This window comes from Apostichopus japonicus, chromosome 21 (genome assembly GCF_037975245.1).
Source record: "Apostichopus japonicus isolate 1M-3 chromosome 21, ASM3797524v1, whole genome shotgun sequence".
NCBI classification, from domain to species: domain Eukaryota; kingdom Metazoa; phylum Echinodermata; class Holothuroidea; order Aspidochirotida; family Stichopodidae; genus Apostichopus; species Apostichopus japonicus.
The window spans coordinates 18,488,532-18,508,821 of NC_092581.1; the positions used below are offsets into that span (position 1 = coordinate 18,488,532).

Genomic DNA, 20,290 nt, shown 5'->3' on the forward strand with positions numbered 1-20,290 from the left:
CTTGAAGGTGATGTTGATATCATCTTGTGAGTGATACAAATCAGTTAGCTGCCTAATGCAATGATGTAGAAAAGGAACTAAAGCTGTGGATGATCCCAGCTGAATAATACTAGTTGAAAAGAGGTACAGTATTTATATAATTAGAGCACATAATGCTTCTGGTATGGAAAAGATATCCTTACTAACTGTGTTTTACTACTATACACAAAAAGTAAGTTGCTTTGATATTTATACCTGGGAGGAAGGGGGGGGGAGGGGGAGAGGTTTGGTGCACTTTAGGAAAGACAAAAGTAAACTTTGAGAATAATATGTAAGATGTTGTGACATGAATGTCTTTAATGGCCAGTAGACTAAAAGGTAAGACATAGCATACAGCAAGTTGACTGTACAGTATGCACTGATTGTTAGATGTTAAACCCTACATGTTTGCTTGCAATCATCTCTCAACCTTGGCTTTTCCAATATTAAATGGATGTACTCTGTGACCCAAATTAAGGAATAAAATGTGAACAGACAACAGGTAGGAAAAACACATTTTTTTATACATACAGTTTTATAATCCAACCGTTGAATTGCCATTGAGTCTTAACACAATATTTTAACCTACTGTTTTGAGTCCTGCTTGCAATATAGCAGCTTTCTACCGATGGTAGGCCTGGTACTGTACTAGCTTTGCTCTGCCCGTTTCAACAGTTGTTTTTAATTTAATAGTCTACAGCGCAGTGTGAAAGTCTGTGAGATGTTCAGTATTGTACTACTTCATGCCTCTGCCATCAACCCTATTACAGTTGGTTTAAATAGTTATTCTAGGGGAGTGTTACATTTACCACTAATTCATTAAAATATTGATTTTTAAACAAAGCATATTTTATCTCAAAATGGCATCAAAGGGACAGCACAGTGTAGATTTCAAAATTTGATAAATTGAATTTAACAAGACATGGTACAGTGGTCAGTCCTTTTTCATTCCATATTAGTGACATTATGCGTCATAACTTAATACTATCTATAGTGTACTGACAGTTAATATACCACAGCTGTAGCCTGCACACAGTGTACAGCAGAGTGAGTATACGACTAGTATTACCAGCATAAACTGAAAATGAAAAAGATTTTTCAAATAGTTAAAAATCATTTTGAGCAGTATGCAATTCCAGGTTCTAACGCCAAAACTATTGCATTTTCATTTTACAGTAGGAGAGACCCAGAAAAATATTTGTAGCAATCTGAAAAATTATGTGTAATTGAATGCTAATTATCTCTGTATGCGCAATAAAACCTTACATTCACAATGTGGTCACAAGATTAAAATGTACAATTGTGATCGAAATCTGCTTCATATTAGTGTAATATAATAGCCTAGATAGAATAATGCAGCAAAGGCCAAGGGTATGTTTTCAGGTTCATATAGTTCAGAAGGCCCATCTGTTCATTTCAGACAATAATAGTACTTAGCCTTTGCAAAATAGATAATGTGCCACATTTATTCGCTTGCATGTATATCTACTTTGCATATGCGAACACAGATGTTATACTTCAGAACATTGGTTAAGTGGGACGGTCGACCCAGAACCTGGACCCAGAAGATGGTCATTATGGTTGCTGTGCTAAATGATTCCAATTTTTACAGATTGGGATGGATGAGAAAGTTTTAAGTATATATTGTTGGGTGTAGACAGGTAAGTGTTGTCATTCTTCTCATTGGTAAATACTGAACCAATAACTTTTTGGGTTGTACATATAGTGTACAGATATCTGTTACTGTGCTTGAAAGTCTTCAAAATCGAAAACTATGCCTAGGTAGCCTTATTTTCATATTTGCTATTGATGGAGTCAATTTAGTCAAAGGTCATTTGTGTGTACCAGACAAACAGTAATAATGTATAATGATAATATCTGAGGAACAAATGCTATATGTCAGATTTCTAGGAGATTTAACAAAGTACATAATTGCAAACTCAATACATTTCTCCCATCTGGATTAAAGTGTAAATGTGTAATGTTATTTCCCTTGATGCTTCATTGACTTTCAGAGATATCCCTGTGTCTCTTTAAATATGTAATTTACGGAGAAGCCGACAGTAGTCCATATCTTTATGTTATCAGCAGTTTTCAAAATTATATCAATATTTACAAATAGTTGTTATTGTAAAGCTTCATAAGCTAATCAACAACTTGCAGGGAATAATTTATCCAGTATCACATTGCAAACTGTAATATAAGAGTCTGATAGTCAAGTTGCTATATATGTAAAGAACAAAGTAGTTTTTGTTAATTTTGTATGTACACAGGAATTCTAAAATATTCAGTGAGAGAAAAATTAAGAGCCTCTAAAAATGATACACAAAATTTGAGCACTTAATTATTGCCTGCCTTTAACTATAAATTGTAATATTAGAAAAAACTTAGACAATTTAATTTGATATAAAGAGATTAATTATGTATAATACAATAATTTAAGTGATATTTATGATGAGGTAATGTGTACAGGTAGAATTTGTATAGAAATCAACAAACACATGTCATGTTTACCACATTGGTCTGACCAAACTGCAGGCTATTCACTGTATTCAGTATGTATATTCATACAATGACACAGTTAATTGATGACAAAAATCCTAGCTAGAATTGTCAAGATGTTCCGATGAAGTTGGGTTACTAGATCCATTTGTAGCTTTGTACTAGACGCCATTAGAAATAGGTTCTGTGACATCCTTGGGTTTTGGGCCTTCACTTTTAATTTTCAACTTCAAGAGGTTATTTACCTCTTTGTCACTGTGATACTCCAGATCTCCTTAAATGGCATTGTACACTGTACCTCATATTCTCCCCCACTGAGCTTCTCCATTAACCGAGTCCTGTACTCCGCACATATTTCAGTCCTGGTGGAGTCCACACATTATTGAAAGATAGCCACACTATTGAAGTGTCTATTGAAAAGGTTTGTGAAATTAGAGAGTCAAACTTAATAACGGACAACATTGTGAACTGCAGATGGGGGATCTCCAGAAATAATCAATAATCTAATATTTTATATCCAATGTCAGTGTCATTTTATGGTACTGTATAGTCATAAATATTGTACACTACAGTAAGTGCAACAATATGCAGTATGCTAGTCTGCAGTACATTGGGAGTGTGTAGTGAGACTTAAATGAGAAAATTGGCCTCTGAAAATGTATGATGTTACACATGCATAGATGTATGCAATTGATTTGTTAACTTGAAGTGCCTTTAGGCTTTGGTAAAGATGTCACAGTTTTCAATACAATTTTACATCACATTCATGTTTTCAGTGGCTTCAAGTGCTCACTAAAGCTTCATTCAAACTAATGCAAAAGACATTTTTGTCAACATTTATAAAATTGCTCTTGTTTGCTTACAGTGAATAAGCCCCACTATCATTAATCAATCATAGCAACATTATGTAGATGTCAGATCTTTAAGAATCACAGTATCAGGTGTAATTTAATTTAAACATTCATCAGGGTTAAAGAGATGGTTGTCTTACTTCTAAACTCTAAAGGTCAAGTACAATAATTTTGGAGACCTAGAAACTTGATAGCCTGCATAAATGCTGAAAATTGGCAAGCAAACTCAAACATTTGCTTGAAGACATTCATGAGCTACTTTCAAGTCACCCATGAACATTCAAGATATAATAGTTGTGTGTATGTGTGTATCTTGCTAGCTTAGTTAACAACAATAGTCGGTAAAACAATATGAAAAGCATCATACAGACCATTACAGACTTGCAGTACTCAAGTCTGTACTCAACACTCGTACTTGAGTACATTTTCCCGTAATTGTACTCAATACTCATACTCATGACTGTGTACTCATTCTCCGACCTTTGTACTTGCACTCGGGACTTGGTACTCACACGACAAGCCTGCAGATCAATAAAATGTTTGTAAACAGTGATATTGTAATTTCATAATTTAGTCCTCAAAATTTATTGTAAAGGCATAGGAAGTTAGTAGTAAATCTGTTATAAGCTTTCCATTTGTATTTTGCACATTTGCTTCTTTATTTATGCCAATTACAACTGTAAAAGTCCTTTTTTCATTTAGATATATCCAAACTTTTAATTGCAGCCACAAACTCTCCCTGAATTGGAAAAGTTGATGAAACTTGATAAATGAAGTCCATACTCACCCAAGCAGATGTACTGCTGTGATAATTTACATGATAACCACTGATGGTCTGATAATAGAAGTTACCAAGTTGCCTAGGTAAAATTGAATCATGTCAAAGTTATGTGGCATTGTTTTCTTTACCCGGAAAATTGTAGTTCAAAAGGGTATTTTACAGAAGAGCAGTTACAGAAACATAGTAACTTTGCCACATTATGTAGTACTGTACATGTACAACAGGGAAGTACTGTATATACTAACCCTACAGGCAGAATGTGGTATTTCTATAAGGTAAACTTAAAATGTGTGAGGTTAAAGTTACATCTGCCTTCTTCAGAGAAAAATAAGGAACAAAACTAAACAAGTGATCCATTCGTGGGTATGGTCAGTTAGGTTTTATTTTAGTTTGCGAATGGCCCTGAAAACCTTATTATTTTTGGTTCCTAGATTAATTTCAAATTCAAACCTTACATGTAAAACTATATAAACTGGTCATTTCCTACAAGATCAACTGAAGTATCCACAGTATGAAAGCCATTAAGCAGGTCCCACTGTATAGTAAAGTATGCCTTTCACCTAACCTGTACTAGTAAGTATACCAGCTAAGTACTAATAACAGCTAGACTAATGCTCACTAATTCTTAACTCTATATGAATCCATGCTAACTATAGGCCTACTGTAGCTGCCTACTCATGTTGTTGCGGCAGAAAATGTGACAATTAGAAATGTTGAATTAATTTGCTCAATTATATATCTAAAACTGAAGAAGTTACTGTATACAAGAAATCCAAAAATGCTAAACCTTGATTTGAAGTTGATTTTAAATTTTGATCTTGATACTGCAGACAACATGTTATCTGTACATTTTATGCTCTGTGTACAAAACTGTTTCTTACAGGGATCCTCAAGCACTAAATGTATGTACTGTAGTCACAGGGGTACACAGCAAATTTGTGCTGTGGGTACAAAGTTAAAAAGTATGAGTGCTAAGACATGAGTATGTGTACAAAAACCTGAGTGCAAGTAGGAGTACGTAAAATGTGCGTTTTACTAGTATGAGTACAAAGTCCTGAGTACAAGTTCAGTGTGTTATAAGGCTGGTACACAGTGCATACATACAAAACTCAGTATGTGCCATACTGTAGCGATATTAGGACATTACTACTATTTACTAGGCTGGCAATGTACTTTTTATCTTGGAGTATAATGTTTGCTAACACATTGTAACCTCTAATCTCATATTATTATTCTCATGGTCTTTCTTTCAGCATTAAATCATCCTCATGTTCTGAAATTAGAGCCAAAGATCAATAATTTTCGTCAATTTGTTTGGATTGTTCATCCAAATAGCTAACCTACTGTGTTATACAGCAGTACTTTGTATTGAAATGTACAATAGGTTGCACTTGTTTTGCCTTATCCCTGTGTGCTGTATCTGTGCTGTACCAAGGTCAGTGGAGTAGCAAATCAATATCTCTCCTTTGTTGTTGAGTACCCCAAGTGTAAGAGACCTTGTATAGTTCTGTTGTGTTGGATCACACCATCTACAGACTGTTTTATGTCCAGTTGAGCCTTGTATATCAGTAGTGTCAATTGTATCCTCCATCTTGACAATAGGAATCCGGTCAATCCACAGACCAGTGCACCTCTTAGAGAAGCCCCGCTGTCCTTTGAACCCTAGAGAATTTTGGTTACAAACTGCAAAGAGATAAGCTATCAGAACAAGATAAGATCCAGATGAACCTAAGAACAGATGATGTTTCTATAGGGGCTTGTACATGTAGTGTTCATGTGTATCATTCAAAACAGTTTCTCATAGACTCATTGTGGCTTATCTTCATTGAACAGACTGGATTAGAAGTTGTAATGGAACTACCTTATGTTACATTTATATAACTCCTACTAATAAATTGTAGTAGACTGATTGCAAATTGAGAACTCTTGCTTCTCACTTGAGTGATAAAATTCATACCTGTATCAGATAAATACCAGTTATTATTATGAAAGTTCACAGTCCGAGAAAGAATTTGATATTACCCAAGGAATTATGACAACCCATCCCTGGTTAACTTAGGAATACATACTGTACATTTTGCACAGAAAGTTGTGAATGCACAGAAAGATATAAATTTTGCCAATATTGAATCAGATCTATGCTTTTCTACCGAAATCACTTAAAACATATCACACCTATGTTGTACATATACTCTTACAGTGAAAGAAGCAAATGGAAGTTGCACAGAATTATGTAGAATTTGTCACAAGTTGTGAAATCATCAACTTTTCTCTGCTGTCAACATAATTACAGACCTGACACAATAACTATCATGGATGACGTCTAGAAAATAACTCACACAATATCGCTGAATAGTTCCATTAATGGTCATTACACATCATGCAATTGACCACTACTTCTTACTTACATTAGGGAGTTGTTCCATTACAACTCCTTGCTTACATTAGGGTGTGCCATTCTGTGACTGACTGGACTTGTCATTTGGTTTGGGTGTTTCCCCATCAGTTTTATTGTTGCTGTCAGTGTGAGTCATAGTGTGGTATTGGTAATTAAAGTACAGTTCTATGGTACATACAGTACTGTGGTCTTTTGTATGTACAGTCGGAGCTCTGCCTCTAAGGGTTTCTCCACGTAGCACAAAGGGAAATTATCGACTTAAATACCCGTTGGGTTCGTGTGATATTACAGTATGCACATTTTAATACCAAAGTCAGTACAAGTTTTGTCAAGAGATGGAATATCATATATTGTATATGAATGAGCATGAATCGAGAGTGAAAATTGCATAAATTTTCATGAAATATGGCATATTTACTTTTCATGAAATATGGTATACGTTAATAAAGACAACCAGATATGAATCAAATCTGTGAGAAAGATGAATAGTTGCTGCAAAATTTAGTTAAATGACAAAAACAAGTATTTATCAAAAGTTTGAGAATTTGTAACTACTGTATAGTGATGTAAATATAAAAGTCCTTAAGAAGATCTACTTAAGTTGCTGGTGGCTTCATTACATGTGAATTGATAGATAATAGATATAGCTATCTGAGAGTTGCTGTCAAAATGCACTATAGCCAATCCTTTCAACTTCAAGAAACTCTAAAACATGCATAGAAAAGAATGTCATCTCACAGTTAGTTGCACCAGCTGGCCCAATCTCTCATTAAGTTAAGAATTTTAGGTATTCTTATGCATGTTTGCAGATTTGAAATATAAAATCGTACATTGGAAGGCATTTTGTTGTCTTTTAATTGGATCATGACTATCAAATTTCTTGTTTGTAGGCCATTGCCACAGAGCTTTTATTGATGCTTACAAAAAGTGCAATGTTTCAGTGTAATGTTTTCTACACCCATTTACCAAGACCCGATGTATGACTATTTTTCTTATGCTCTGGCAAATTATTAGTTCTGAACATAAAGTATAGTATAAAATACTTTACATAATTTGAATGACACTTTGTAGTTTGTAATGCAATGTAGTTACATTGTCCGGGGGGGGGGGGGGGGTTATTTGGTCTGCTAAAACTATTTTCACTTTTTAGATTTCCTAAAATTAATCTGGTTCTGGATTCTTTGTCTTCATGATTTTTTTGAAGTTGTTAGAAGCATGATTTTCGGTACATCATCGACAACAAAAAGGGTTTTTGTTACCATCAAACTGAAAATTTAATACGCAGATCACATGGTTGTTCTTTTGAAAGAAATGTGATGTTACTTCATTAATGTTACTATCTCCCTGATGGCCAGCCATCTGAGTGTACTTTGGAGACTCAAAAGTATAAACTAGAAGATACTAGAAAATCAATATCTATATCTTACATGAGAAAAGGTGGGACAACTCAAAATTGACTATGGCTGACAGTATTTCTTTAGTCAGTTCTTGCTATGTGAACAGACAGACCATGTGCGCTTTGACTTTCTTTGTGTGTCACTATATGAAGGAGTGGCGACTCCACTGGTAAGTCCCAGTTGCTTGGTGCATGCAGGCGCTACTCAAATTACTGAGAAACCCTCCCCCCCTCCCTTCCAAGCCTAAATGGAAGCCCACACAAAGGTAATGGAAGCCTCCCCAACCATTGTGGGAGCCATCGTCATTGTATAGTACACATTTGAGTGAGTGTTAGCCATGATCACCTACCTGAGCAGTGAAGAATATGGGCATACAGATGCATGCATGGACTATACTGTACAATGAATACGCATCACCTAAATAGACCCTGTAGGGCTCTAACTGATTATGCATAGACAGTTCCTTATAATGGTTACCAATCACTCTTGAATGAATTCAGATTGAATGCAATTGCTTTCGACTGAAGTCGGTTCTCCCTTGGGTGGTTTTTCTGAATGCTGGGATTTGAGGTCATAATATACTCAACAAAGGAACAGATTCATGGGAAACTTGGGAAATTATGCCAAGAAAATATTTTAAAAGCAAATAATCCTGATATGGTGGTTTTTAAGAGCACTGTGGAAGATGGATTAAAGGGGCTTTAGTTGTACAGAAACCTGTTATTATAGTATGAGTAATGTCATTTATCGACTTCTTTGGTATTATAAACGGCGGAGGGGCTAAATGATTGGATTGCCCAGGTACTCTCATTGCCAACAACTAGTTGAGCACTCTCCTATTTGTACAAACACTGAGAGATGGCTTAGTACTTTACATATAAAATGGAGGATGGCTAATATAACTAGAGACAGTTAAACTGTTAAATGTTTAAAAAACTTTTGGATATGTTTATTTCCAAAACCAGAAATGTCCACATGTACATCTATCCAGAGAGCTCTGCTGTAGCTACCTATGTACACCTCTCAAATTATTGTTTGACTTAATAACTATTCATTTGTAATTCAGTGACTACTACACTGTAATCTAATCCATTGATAGCACACATCTAAACCCATGGATGGCCGACTTTTTTTTAGTTCAAAGTAGTTATGGAAAGTTAAAAATATTGGGATAACCTGTCTCCTACAACACTAACGTACCTTTCCTAGTCTACCTATACACTACCGGTAGATTTTAACACTGCGCCCTTGGTGACCTCTCCTACGGGTCACCGCACACTCTCTTCCTTCCGAATTTACCATTCCAAAGGATAACGCGTGTTTTACGAACTCCGTTTTCACTTACGCCATACTGACCTTTCCTTCAAATACACAACTGAAGTCAGCATGTGTTTGTTGGAATTTTACATTACTGCTGTATCGCAAAGATTCGACCAGAATATTTTGTAACTTGGTAAGAGTGATTTACAAAACAGAGAAAAGAGGTATTTAGAACTAGAAGCACTCATATCATTTACATATCCAGGGCCGTTGGGTCTGCCCATCCAACCTGGATGTCGAACAACCAGAGTTTTAACCAGTAAACAATCAAGAAAACAACCAGTTCCAACCAGTTTTCACATCCATAAGATACTGTATCTCTCTGTGACCCTTTGTTTGGATCTCGTTTCGGTCTTCATACTTTTTATCTTTTTTTTCTTCTCAGAATCTAGAGTTTCATGGGGTTATGAGATTCTTTTACCAAGACGACGAGGAAAAAGTTTCAACAAAATGTATTCGTGTCTCAAGTACTGCCACAACAAGGGATGTCATCGATATACTTATCGAGAAGTTCCACCCTGATATGAGGATGTTGACCAGACCAGAACTCTCCCTGTATGAAGTTCACAGTGGTGGTGGTACGTTTCTCTCTGCTATTCATAATTTAAACAAGTTATTTTCAAATTTGGCTTACTAATTGGAATTTCACACTATATTTTGGGTGAATTTGGGACTGAACTTTTAGCCAAGCACAAGATTTTATGTTCCACACAACATTTGAAAATGAAGTAGCATCTTTACTGGAAACGCATCCAAGAAAACTCAAAGTTCTGTAATACTTATATGACAAATAAAGTGCTATTGGTAGTGTTACTAAAACTGCAAAGAAAATTATTCATTATAAGGTGAAGAAAAAATAAGTTTAAACTTGCTATAAATTTGTCTTCAATTGTGACACTCTTATGGGACAAAGAGTATGAATTTGTGGTATACGTACAGTATGTTAAGACGGTTACTGATGACTTCGAAGAGATTTGGTCTCTGAACAAATAATTCATAGATTAGGGACTCCCCATAAAACAATGGCAGTTTTCTTTCATTAAATGACTGTTCTTCTTCCATCTTAATCATCCCTAAGCATACAGAGGATAAAACTTTGGGGGGAGGAATTATAGAAGTATGAACTTTGAGTTTTGTTTGTGCGTAACGTCAGGCTGTCTGCAAGGTGTCTGCTCTTTATTTGACATGTGCTGATACTGCAACAGACTTCGGTGAGAGTCTGTGCCCTATAGATTCTTATTTTCTTTAGTAAACTGTAGACAATTTGTGATAACAACCAACCATTCTTGCAGCTGCCTCTTTGTCACCGACATCACAGTTTTCAGTCGTCTCGAATGCTGGGCCTCGTGTAATGCAATGACTGTAATTATCATTATCATTAGCGTGCGTTCACGTGTGAGCTTGGAGGCATAAAGCTGGCATGTTTGATCATGGAGGTAAAAACAGACCTCCATGGTTTGATGTTTCGCGCAGTGTAGGCATAATGTTTACGTGACAAAACAACATTTGATAGGAACACATACGTAACAGTTTTCCCACATGAGGAGCCTGTGATTGTGGGAGTAAGTAACTTGATACATGGTAATGTTGTGTCCTGTCTGCGATCATCGTAGGTGGATTGAGGTTAGAGGCAGCATCATAGATGTGTTTGTTTAGCTGACAGATGGAGATGGTATCATAGTAGTACATGGTTCCAAATCAGAGATACTGCCAACGGCAAATTACTATTTTGCCGAGCACTAGCTGCTTAGAGTTCTATTACTGTGAGCACTCCATAAAGCCATAGAATATAATATCCTGTGAGTGAAAGGTATTAGCACAATGCCATCTTACAGAAGTATGTAAGTACTTTGAGCTCAGTTGTTGAATCATTCCAATTGTCTCATTGAACCTTAATATCAAGACAGGTCTAGTAGTGGAACCTCATATTATTGTGACTAATTTGTGGAGTATTTACTTTATTCCGCTGCTTACCTGTCTCACTATAGCAGCTGTACTTTGGTTATATAATAGTCTAGAGCGAACTGTCGACAGGATGGAATTAATCTTGAAATGTCAAATTGGCAGCAGCATATTTAGGCTATCCCTTTCCCTCTCAGAGTAAATTGGATACTTTGAAATGTCCATTGCACCTCACCAGTCAAGTTTAAACCACACGTATTGGCTTCCTTTCCTCAGTAACATGTCAACTCACAATATCTGCATACCTGTGTCTAGGGTGACCTGGTTACCTTTGACACTGACCTCTTGACCGGTCACCTCCGGTCAACCAACCTACCTCATTCTACATATGTCTAAGGCTGTCAAGATCTTTGTGTATGACTTTGTGAATGACTAAAGTTGGTTGGCTTAGAATTAGACTTTCCATCATCTTGGGCAAAATTGGAAACTGATTTGTGAAAACTAATATGCATGTATGTAGTACAATGAGTGTTGGAATGGCAGACATACAGTATCTACCACATGAGCATATATTACCTTTTAGTCATTTGAAGCAATGTTGGTACTAGTTTAGAGACTTAGTTTTTTTAATGATCATCTTTCATCAGTTAAGTGGTATTTGGGATACAATTGTGAAAGAATGGTATGAATGTTTAAAGGGATGTGGAAAACAACATCGAATGGTGGTACTTAACAGATGTTGACAAACGTGTATAATGCTGGTTTTGATGTGTCAACTTACAGGCACTGTTCCGTGAATAACAGAACAACGTACGATAACAGTGCTGGTTTAATTCCCATGACTTTTGCCCCGAGGAATCCATTCACAGCCGAACAGATGTTGAATATCTAGCACCTGATCAACGCAAAGTAAACATTACAAATACCACTCAGAGTGTTTGTTGTAAACTAAATCTGTTTACGATCTGTAGACTGAGCAGTGTTTAGCATCGTTCAAATGTTATTTGTACAAACTCTACTAAAACATGAATCATATGACTGGATGCCCACGTATTTGATGTATTTATTCATATGAAAACTATGTCGCATCAGGAAACAAATTTGAATATATATATGTTACTCAACTTGCATGAATTTGTTTGGGGACAAAATCTTTGCACTTCATTTAGTCCTTACTCTTCTGTGGGACCAAACTTGACTAAATTAATATTGCAATTGTTCATGAATGCAACTGTGCTAATTTGGCAATTTTGAATGGTTTTACTTAAAATTACAAATTTGAAATAATGACTAAATGAGAAATTTGAGAATCAATTGTGAATGAAAATCCAGGAGCAACTGAATTAAGTAAAATGTCTGAAATGACAGAGATAGGGGGGAATGGGGGAGGGGGATGGGGAGCAGAGGTTTGGATCAAGACTTTTAGGTATAAAGCCTTGGGCGGGCAAATGGGTTTTAACTTTTAAGGGCTTAGAGAATAAGAAACCTAAATGTTTCCTCTCAATGACATACAACTTCTCTTGAATGTTACAGAAGAGAGAATGCTTGAGCTAAACCAACTGCCTCTTCGTGTCCAGCTGAACTGGACTAAAGATCTCAGAGAAGGCAGGTTCCTTCTCAGGAATGCTGCTGCAAAGTCAAAAGTAAGTTTGGTCGTTATTGTGTGCTTTTAGAATTGTTTATATGCATGTTTGTATGCATTTTGTATGCATTTGTATGTGTGTCTAAGATGACTGTATACCTAAAACATAATGCATTGTGTGAACAAAAGTTATCCTTGAGGTAGTTTGAGGTACAACAGATTACTTTACACTACAAACTACTCAGTCCATCATACATTATTTGTGATCGGTATTGATCTGGAGACAATTAGAAAAGTTCAGATAATGGGAGGGCCAACCCACAAATTTTGTATTAAAATCCATAATTCTAATATGCTAAACATTATTCTTGTATTTGTAAAATAACCTGCTGTGATATTTATCGTTCCGAACAGCCAAATTTTTACAAGACTGATGGTGAAGTGCCAGTCGGTAATTTTAAGAGGAAGCTCTCTAAACGCGAGAAGAAAGAGCAGAAGAAGAAGGAGAAGGAAGCAAAGATAAGGGTAAGATTGATCGATTGATTGATCGGTCTTTTATTCATCTCTGTGTGGATTCGTTTAATATCAGCCTGAAAGAAGAAAAGATAGAAGAACATAGGCATAGGAAATTTCTTTTTTAGAACATGACTGTCGGTGTGGAAATTTGCTATTGAAAGTTATTAGAACTTTGCACCTGGTTATTTTATGTCCTACACGATAACATTGTCTACTTCTGTTTGGCATTGTTGGTTTTTATTAATAATTTGACTTACAAGATTTGCAATTGCGATTTGTGTTAGGTTAGCCTTGTAATCTCATTTGTCTTAACAAACTAATGCTTCATTGGAAATGGTCAAAATTTTGAGCTAATCTTGTTTGTCCACTAAAGTTACTTTGGAATGCTCTTTTTTTTATTATCTCATATCAAATGTTGTCTCCTTTTTAGGGTGTAACAATGGATGACTCGTCTCAACCAAAACTTTACGACAACTTGTCAAAGACTTTCACTAGAACCATATCAAATCCCGAGGGCGTCCTCCGCCGCAAGAGGCAACAGAAGGTAGAACAGATGGAACGTTACAAAAACAAACCAGAATCAGGTTAGTATGAAAAGATCCATCCCCATCCCCACCCCCATCCCCAACCCCAACGACCATCACCCACAACCCTCTTTCCGTTCCGTATAGTACTTGAAAATGTGATCCCCTCAATCTACCAAACCTGATAGCACTACTTGATTTGTTAACCAGCCTATAGTGTTATGGCTGAGTGGAAAAAATATGGTGGTATTTCGCAGCAATTGAGACGATTTGATTTTCTGAAGTTCTAGGTCGCAAAAAGTATGATGAGTTTTCAGCTTGGTTGTAGCCCATAGTTACCCTTTCTTACCTGTTTCAAATTGTGGCAAGAAAACGCAAATTTGTATTTAGTGAAAACCGTTTTATGTTTCTACCATGTCCCATGTGCCTTGTAAGCTACAACTCATCTTGTGACACTTTCAAATCTATATTATGTGACTGAGTAGATGGTATTTAAAGAACCTGTGATCCGGTATGTGTAGTCAACTGTCAGGCCGGAAGCTTTATTGTTATCAACACAGGAGCGAGAGAGTGTAGTTTTTCCAAGAACACAAAAGGGGGAAAAAAAAAAAAAATACTAGCTAGGATTTATGACATCAGTAGTACATTGAAGGTTAATCGATTTGTCAAATCTGTTTTAAATTGACCTTCAGACTGTGACTGTTCTCCAACTATAGGTAACCATCTGTGTCATTGTAAATTGATGATATGTGGTAGAGATACACTGGTATCGAGAAATGTATTCAGTTTTAAAGAACAACTGGGTTTGTTTGTTTACTGGGTAATGATCAACAGTATTTTCAAAGAAAAACACAGATATAGTGAACTTTGGATAGAACTGTGGCAATCATAAAACGACACGTCATGTTATGAAGTCATTATACATTTACAGTAGTTAAATACTAGTTACTTTAAAAAACAAAACCCAGTAAGCTTTGCATATTTATTATGTTACCCTGGCAATTATTGTTTGTGCAACAACGAGTGGGTAGTCTTTCCTAAATGTTTGTTTGCAAATAAGTCATCGTTTCTTATTCTCATGGTTGGAAGTTCAAGTTAACATTGTCACCGAGAGATATTTATAATTAATTGCAAGTAAAATGGCTCCCTGATGCATACATTGTAATTGACACTTAATGATACTACATTAGTACTACAACAGACAATCATATTCCATTTCAACACATCACAAGAGTTTAAATTAATTTTCCATGAACATTTGAATGCCATCAAACTACACAGTGTTTATTGGAAGTGTTATTTTATTTTGAAACTCAAAACGATAAAATGTTCATCATGCTGGTGAAGGGGGATCTGTCATGAAGAACGAAAAGCATGCATCCGTTTTAATAAACAGATTTCACTGTGTGAGAAATATTTTAATTTTCATATCAAGCTTTCTGTTTTGCTTCGCATGCTGTAATAAGTTCCTCAAAGGGAGATTATTTCTCACCACTAAGAAGTAATTACTTAAGTTCTGTTGTTTAATTTTGTAGACTTGTGTGCTGCTATTTAATAAGATCATTTAGTTTAATATTCATACAACAGAAAAGGTAGAATCTGTAAAATCCATGTCCTCAGATACAAGCTATCTGAATAAGGTCAATGTCTAATTGTGTGGGTGGCCATGTTATGGTTTAGTCTCCAAATGTAGCCAAAGTAGACACAGAAAATTGTGCAAAAAGGGATCACTTTTATAGTTTTGATGTCTACAACTGTCGATATGAAGAAAGAGCAAGAAATATACTATTTGCGCAGATCGAATCTCTTTTCTGTTTTCCGGCCCGAGTCTGCATAGGTCATACATAATCTGAGGTACTGAAAATTGTCAGCTACCATATTCTGTTGCAGTTAGGCTGTTGTTGTCATGTTTAACTTTATCAAAAAATTTGTTTTAATTTTCTCCACATAGGGGGTGTGTTAAAGGTGTACGCCCACACGGTGTTCCCTGGAGCTAACTACAAGACTATGTTGGTTCACTTCAACACCCCTGCATCACATATAGTCAAGCAGTCGTTACAGGACTTTGGACACCCCAAGGAAAACCCCCAGGAGTACTGTTTAGTTCGGGTAAGTCAGAATAATCACATGTTAAATTGTATTAAAGGTGGGAGTTGTTCCATAGCCATGGTGATTGGGTTGATGTTATTCCTTTTTACTCCTACTCTACCAAGCTTTCAAATTCCACTGTACATCATCAAATGTGTTTCTCCATATCCAATATAAACATATATTGTAACACTTTCCTCTGTGAGTAGCGCCGGCCAGCCGATTCAGGGTTCTTGGCCTAAGATAGTAGTATTGTAATTGGCCAGAGAATGTACACAAAATGAATCCAGAGAGGTGATGGTATTTTTAACAGCGATATATTGAAAAGAAAACTTACAGTAAGGTTAAGTGTTTGTACTGGATGTGTTGTACAAAGTTGATGCTATGTGGCCATGAAGCCTACCATCAAGAATGTTTCTTCCAACAGCAACCAGAGTAGACTGTTCTGTCCCACCCAGGTAATGCATTTATATAAATCCCTTAACAATACGTGGAAATACCACATGTATACAAATGATGAACTTTACCTTACAACTTAGCTTAAGACATAATACACAAATACTACAGTGCATTCCTACCATCCCCAAACAATTGTACTCCTTTACAGAGATGAATGTGATCACATGAGTATCCCTAGAAAATATCACATGTGTTACATCACAATCCCAGGATAAGCCTGATACCACATGCCGATCCATAGGAGCAGCCCCAAAAGCCATAATCTGCCAACAATTACAACTGGTTTACTTAATGCCAGGAGAGATAACCCCTATATAATTCCAAGGCGATTTAACCTACCACAATGGTTCCACACCGTCCACAAAGAACTCCCATTGCTCCACAACTTTCCATAACAGCGTTACAATATTATCAGTTGTTTGTATTATGTATAATCTGTTAACTATTAAATGTTATTACAAAAATATGTAGAAATGTTGCTAATGGCAATATATATATACAGATGCCCTTACCCTATTACAACTTCTCAGTTCCCTCTCCCAGCTACCCAAGGAGGAGAGTGTATCTAGGGAATAAGTCAGTCATCTTGTATAGCATAGCAAAATACAACACTGGATGGGCAAATTGATAAACAAAAAGAAAAGATGGTATCAGTTTTTCTTAACAAAACATGTAATATTTGTACAAATATGATGATAAACAAAATTCAAAAATCTTTGCATTTCAAACATAAACACTAAATTGTTCACTGCATATTATATATTTTCAAGCCGTTATCTTCAGTCAATCTTGGGTCAGACTGACCTGGGGAAGTTGGAAATATATGGATTTGATTCGTCCCAGGAGACAAAATAAGGGAAAGAAACTTCCCAGAGAAATAATTGGGCATTGTAAGAATCCAAGTGGATGATGGTGATAGGAGACAGATCATTAATTTGAGTGTGTACAGACCTACTAGTCTCTGGGCCTCATTAAAATAGTTGAAAGTTACTGAACACTCTTTTATCCTTGGGGTGGGGGGGGGGGTTTCAATGGGATTGCAACAAGGAAACAAAACGTTGACCTTTCATGGGCATACTGAAGTAATTCACTCCTTTATTGTGTAGTGGATAGGGATCATGTGTGCAGTATGACTCTACATTTTAGTTGCTATATCAGTGCCTAATTTTGTGCTAACTTTTCAAATTTTCTAAATTTCCCTAATGAGATCTCTTCTAGAAAATCCATCATCCAGTCTGCTAGTGAATGACATTCCTTGGACTTTTACTTGCATAAGTCTACTCACATGGACTTTGTCACAATTTAAAAAGTATAACTGGGCATGGGGGGGGGGGGGGGGTTAGGAACAGTTGGATCTTTTTGGAAATTTAACAATCAGGACTACCTCAAAGGGTAGTCTTGGATAATCAGCAAATATTTTAACAGTTGCTAACGGTTATTCAAGTAAAAAATTACTATGGAAACAAGCCTAAGAGAAGTACAGGAATGGCTCTTCACAGGGTTAAAGCTCATTTCAGTGGTTTATTTGATTGATATATAAATATGTTGAGTTTCCTAATTTACTTCGCTCCTCCCTTACCTGTCTCCTCACAACCTTAGCACCTCATTCTACCGTGTCTAGTATGCCCTGGTAATCTTTTAACACTGTGCACCCTCAACGACCGGCTCATCCGGTCGTTGCCCTTCCTTCTCATTCTACCATCCAAAGTGTTTACACATGCATTTTCGTAGTGGATACAAAATCTTACGGAAATTATGATCTTTCTCTGTGTTTAGGTCATGCTACCTCCTGGTGCAGACCCTAATGATTACATCAAGGAGAAAGGATGGAATCAAGAAGCCATCATGGACGAAGATGAGTTCCCCTTAGAGTCCCTGAGAGCAAAACGACCGGAGGGTAAAGGTGAGCGTCGATTTTCCCAGCGACGGTGCTGATTATGAAGGATTCCCCCAGCTTGTTTGACCCTCATCCCAAGGAAAATATCAGATGTTATTCAAACACAGCCTCTTCCTTTCACAATGTGTTTTTGGGTTTGATAGCATTCATAAATATATTGTGAAATTAACCTCCTCTGTTCTTTTCACTAATCTGCCTTCCAATTGCTCCATAATGTTTGCTTATCATAAAGCTGCTCCTGTTGAAACTTAACCTCAGGACTTTGGTTTGAAAGGAACATTATCTTCCCTGCATGGTATGGCGGTGTACTCTTACTGTGTGTGGCTGACCTCGTCACCTTTCACATATATTTCGTCTTTCTGTGTGTGGGTTCAGATATAATCTGTCTGTCTGTCTGTGTGTGGGTTTAGATATAATTTGTACGCCTTCACTCAGTCTGATAAGTATCATATTTCTTTGATATATTTTCAAAGTTTAACCCATTAATAATATTGCGAGTTGGGAGAAAATCAGAGCAAAAATGTGTAATGAATTTAAGAAACAATGAAGAAAAACCCATAATGGTAGTTTTAATGTAAATGATATGGGTGTGACTACCGTGTGGTACGTATCATGTTTCCATCTTTGTCTCATCCCAGTGGTAGTATTTTGCGTGGTTGCTCTTTGTGTATATTCCTTGTATGGCTGTACATTCTGCAGGGAGTGGTTGCAGAAAATCACTGACTTCCTTTGTTCTGAACATCTTTTCCAGGAGACATCATGTTTGAGCTGAAGAGAAGGCCTCCAGATTACCAGCCGAGAAACAAGAGAAGGAAGAATATGAACCAGGAGAGAATGCCATACTTCTTGGAATTGCATTTAGGTGAGTTTATTGAGAGTTAAATTTGAAAAAAAGAAAAAAACGCATTTGTTACATTGTAACATATTTTCAGTGATCCTATTTGTTGCCTGCACAGCAGGTTTGCATCCATGTAGTTTACATGATCGGTAAAAGATATGACAAAGTTTGTTTTTAAATTATCTGAATGTTAAGTGTTTTATGTATATTTTAAAAGGAAAAATGCAAAACAAAAATTCACCAAAGCATAAATACATTTAATCTGACATAAAAAGTTGAGAGAAAATAAAGATTTCAAACACATGGATGGTCAGAGTGGAAGTCCTGTTCGAGCTGTGCAACGCACAGCTCCTGCAGGTTAATTGGAACTTCTTCTTTTTTTATTGTGAAAAACAGACTATCGAGCAATTTAAAGTAACAAATGAGATTGAAGACAAGTTCTACAATAATTTGGAAGCTTGAAACATGTGTTTCTACTGTGATGTTATTTTTATACAATTTGCCTCGCAACCAAGATCCTGGTATTTTTCTTCTTTTCAGACGGTACAGATATCATTGACTACAAACCCGTGAGACATCGTCTCATGATGAACGTTACCGAGGTTGGCTCTCAGAGAGACCCAAACAGCAAGACTCCCTTTCTGGAGGTAAACACAATATTACTTAACATTTTGAACGTGTGTAGCTCTATTCTTACTGGTCTGGTTCCTTTCTGAATTAAAAATAGACAAGAACAGCTGCTGCTACTTTTGATACTTTATTGAAGTTTTATCACCATTTCAGATTTTCGCTCTTCTAAGTAAGGCGTTTATCAGCGCAAAAACTGTTTTTGCTCTCCACTTTACTTTTACTGTTAGCTGTTTATTAATCTAATGACTTCTGAGTTCATTTGCAAATTTGGCTAGGCCTAGGTGTATTGAATATGAATGCTTATATATGCAAGTTAGGCTAGGCCCAAGTACATTGAATATGAAATTGTATGTCTAGACTAAGTTGATAATATTATTCTTAAAATGTGAAACAAAATTGTCTCTTTAGGTTAAGGAACACTTGTATTCTGACAGTTAAAGCAACTTTGGGTCAACAATTCTACCAAATCTGCAGAGTATTTTGTCAAAATAACAATAACAATAATTAAGTGGTCAAATTTTCTGTAGCAGATTTTGCAGGCTCTGTATTTTGTGTCTAAGAAACAAATGTTTTGATTCCTTCGTGCA

General features: G+C 36.2%; 1 protein-coding gene across 1 annotated transcript in view; it reads left to right on the plus strand.

The window, feature by feature from the left end:
- The window catches only part of LOC139963132 (uncharacterized), a 40,069-nt gene that overhangs the window by 2,679 nt on the left and 17,100 nt on the right, over positions 1-20,290 (plus strand). The window contains exons 2-9 of the mRNA XM_071963677.1: positions 9,653-9,845; positions 12,703-12,812; positions 13,166-13,276; positions 13,698-13,851; positions 15,743-15,900; positions 18,115-18,241; positions 18,987-19,097; positions 19,614-19,720. Of these exons, the coding sequence (XP_071819778.1) occupies positions 9,653-9,845; positions 12,703-12,812; positions 13,166-13,276; positions 13,698-13,851; positions 15,743-15,900; positions 18,115-18,241; positions 18,987-19,097; positions 19,614-19,720 (1,071 nt within the window). The remainder of the gene's footprint in view (positions 1-9,652; positions 9,846-12,702; positions 12,813-13,165; positions 13,277-13,697; positions 13,852-15,742; positions 15,901-18,114; positions 18,242-18,986; positions 19,098-19,613; positions 19,721-20,290) is intronic.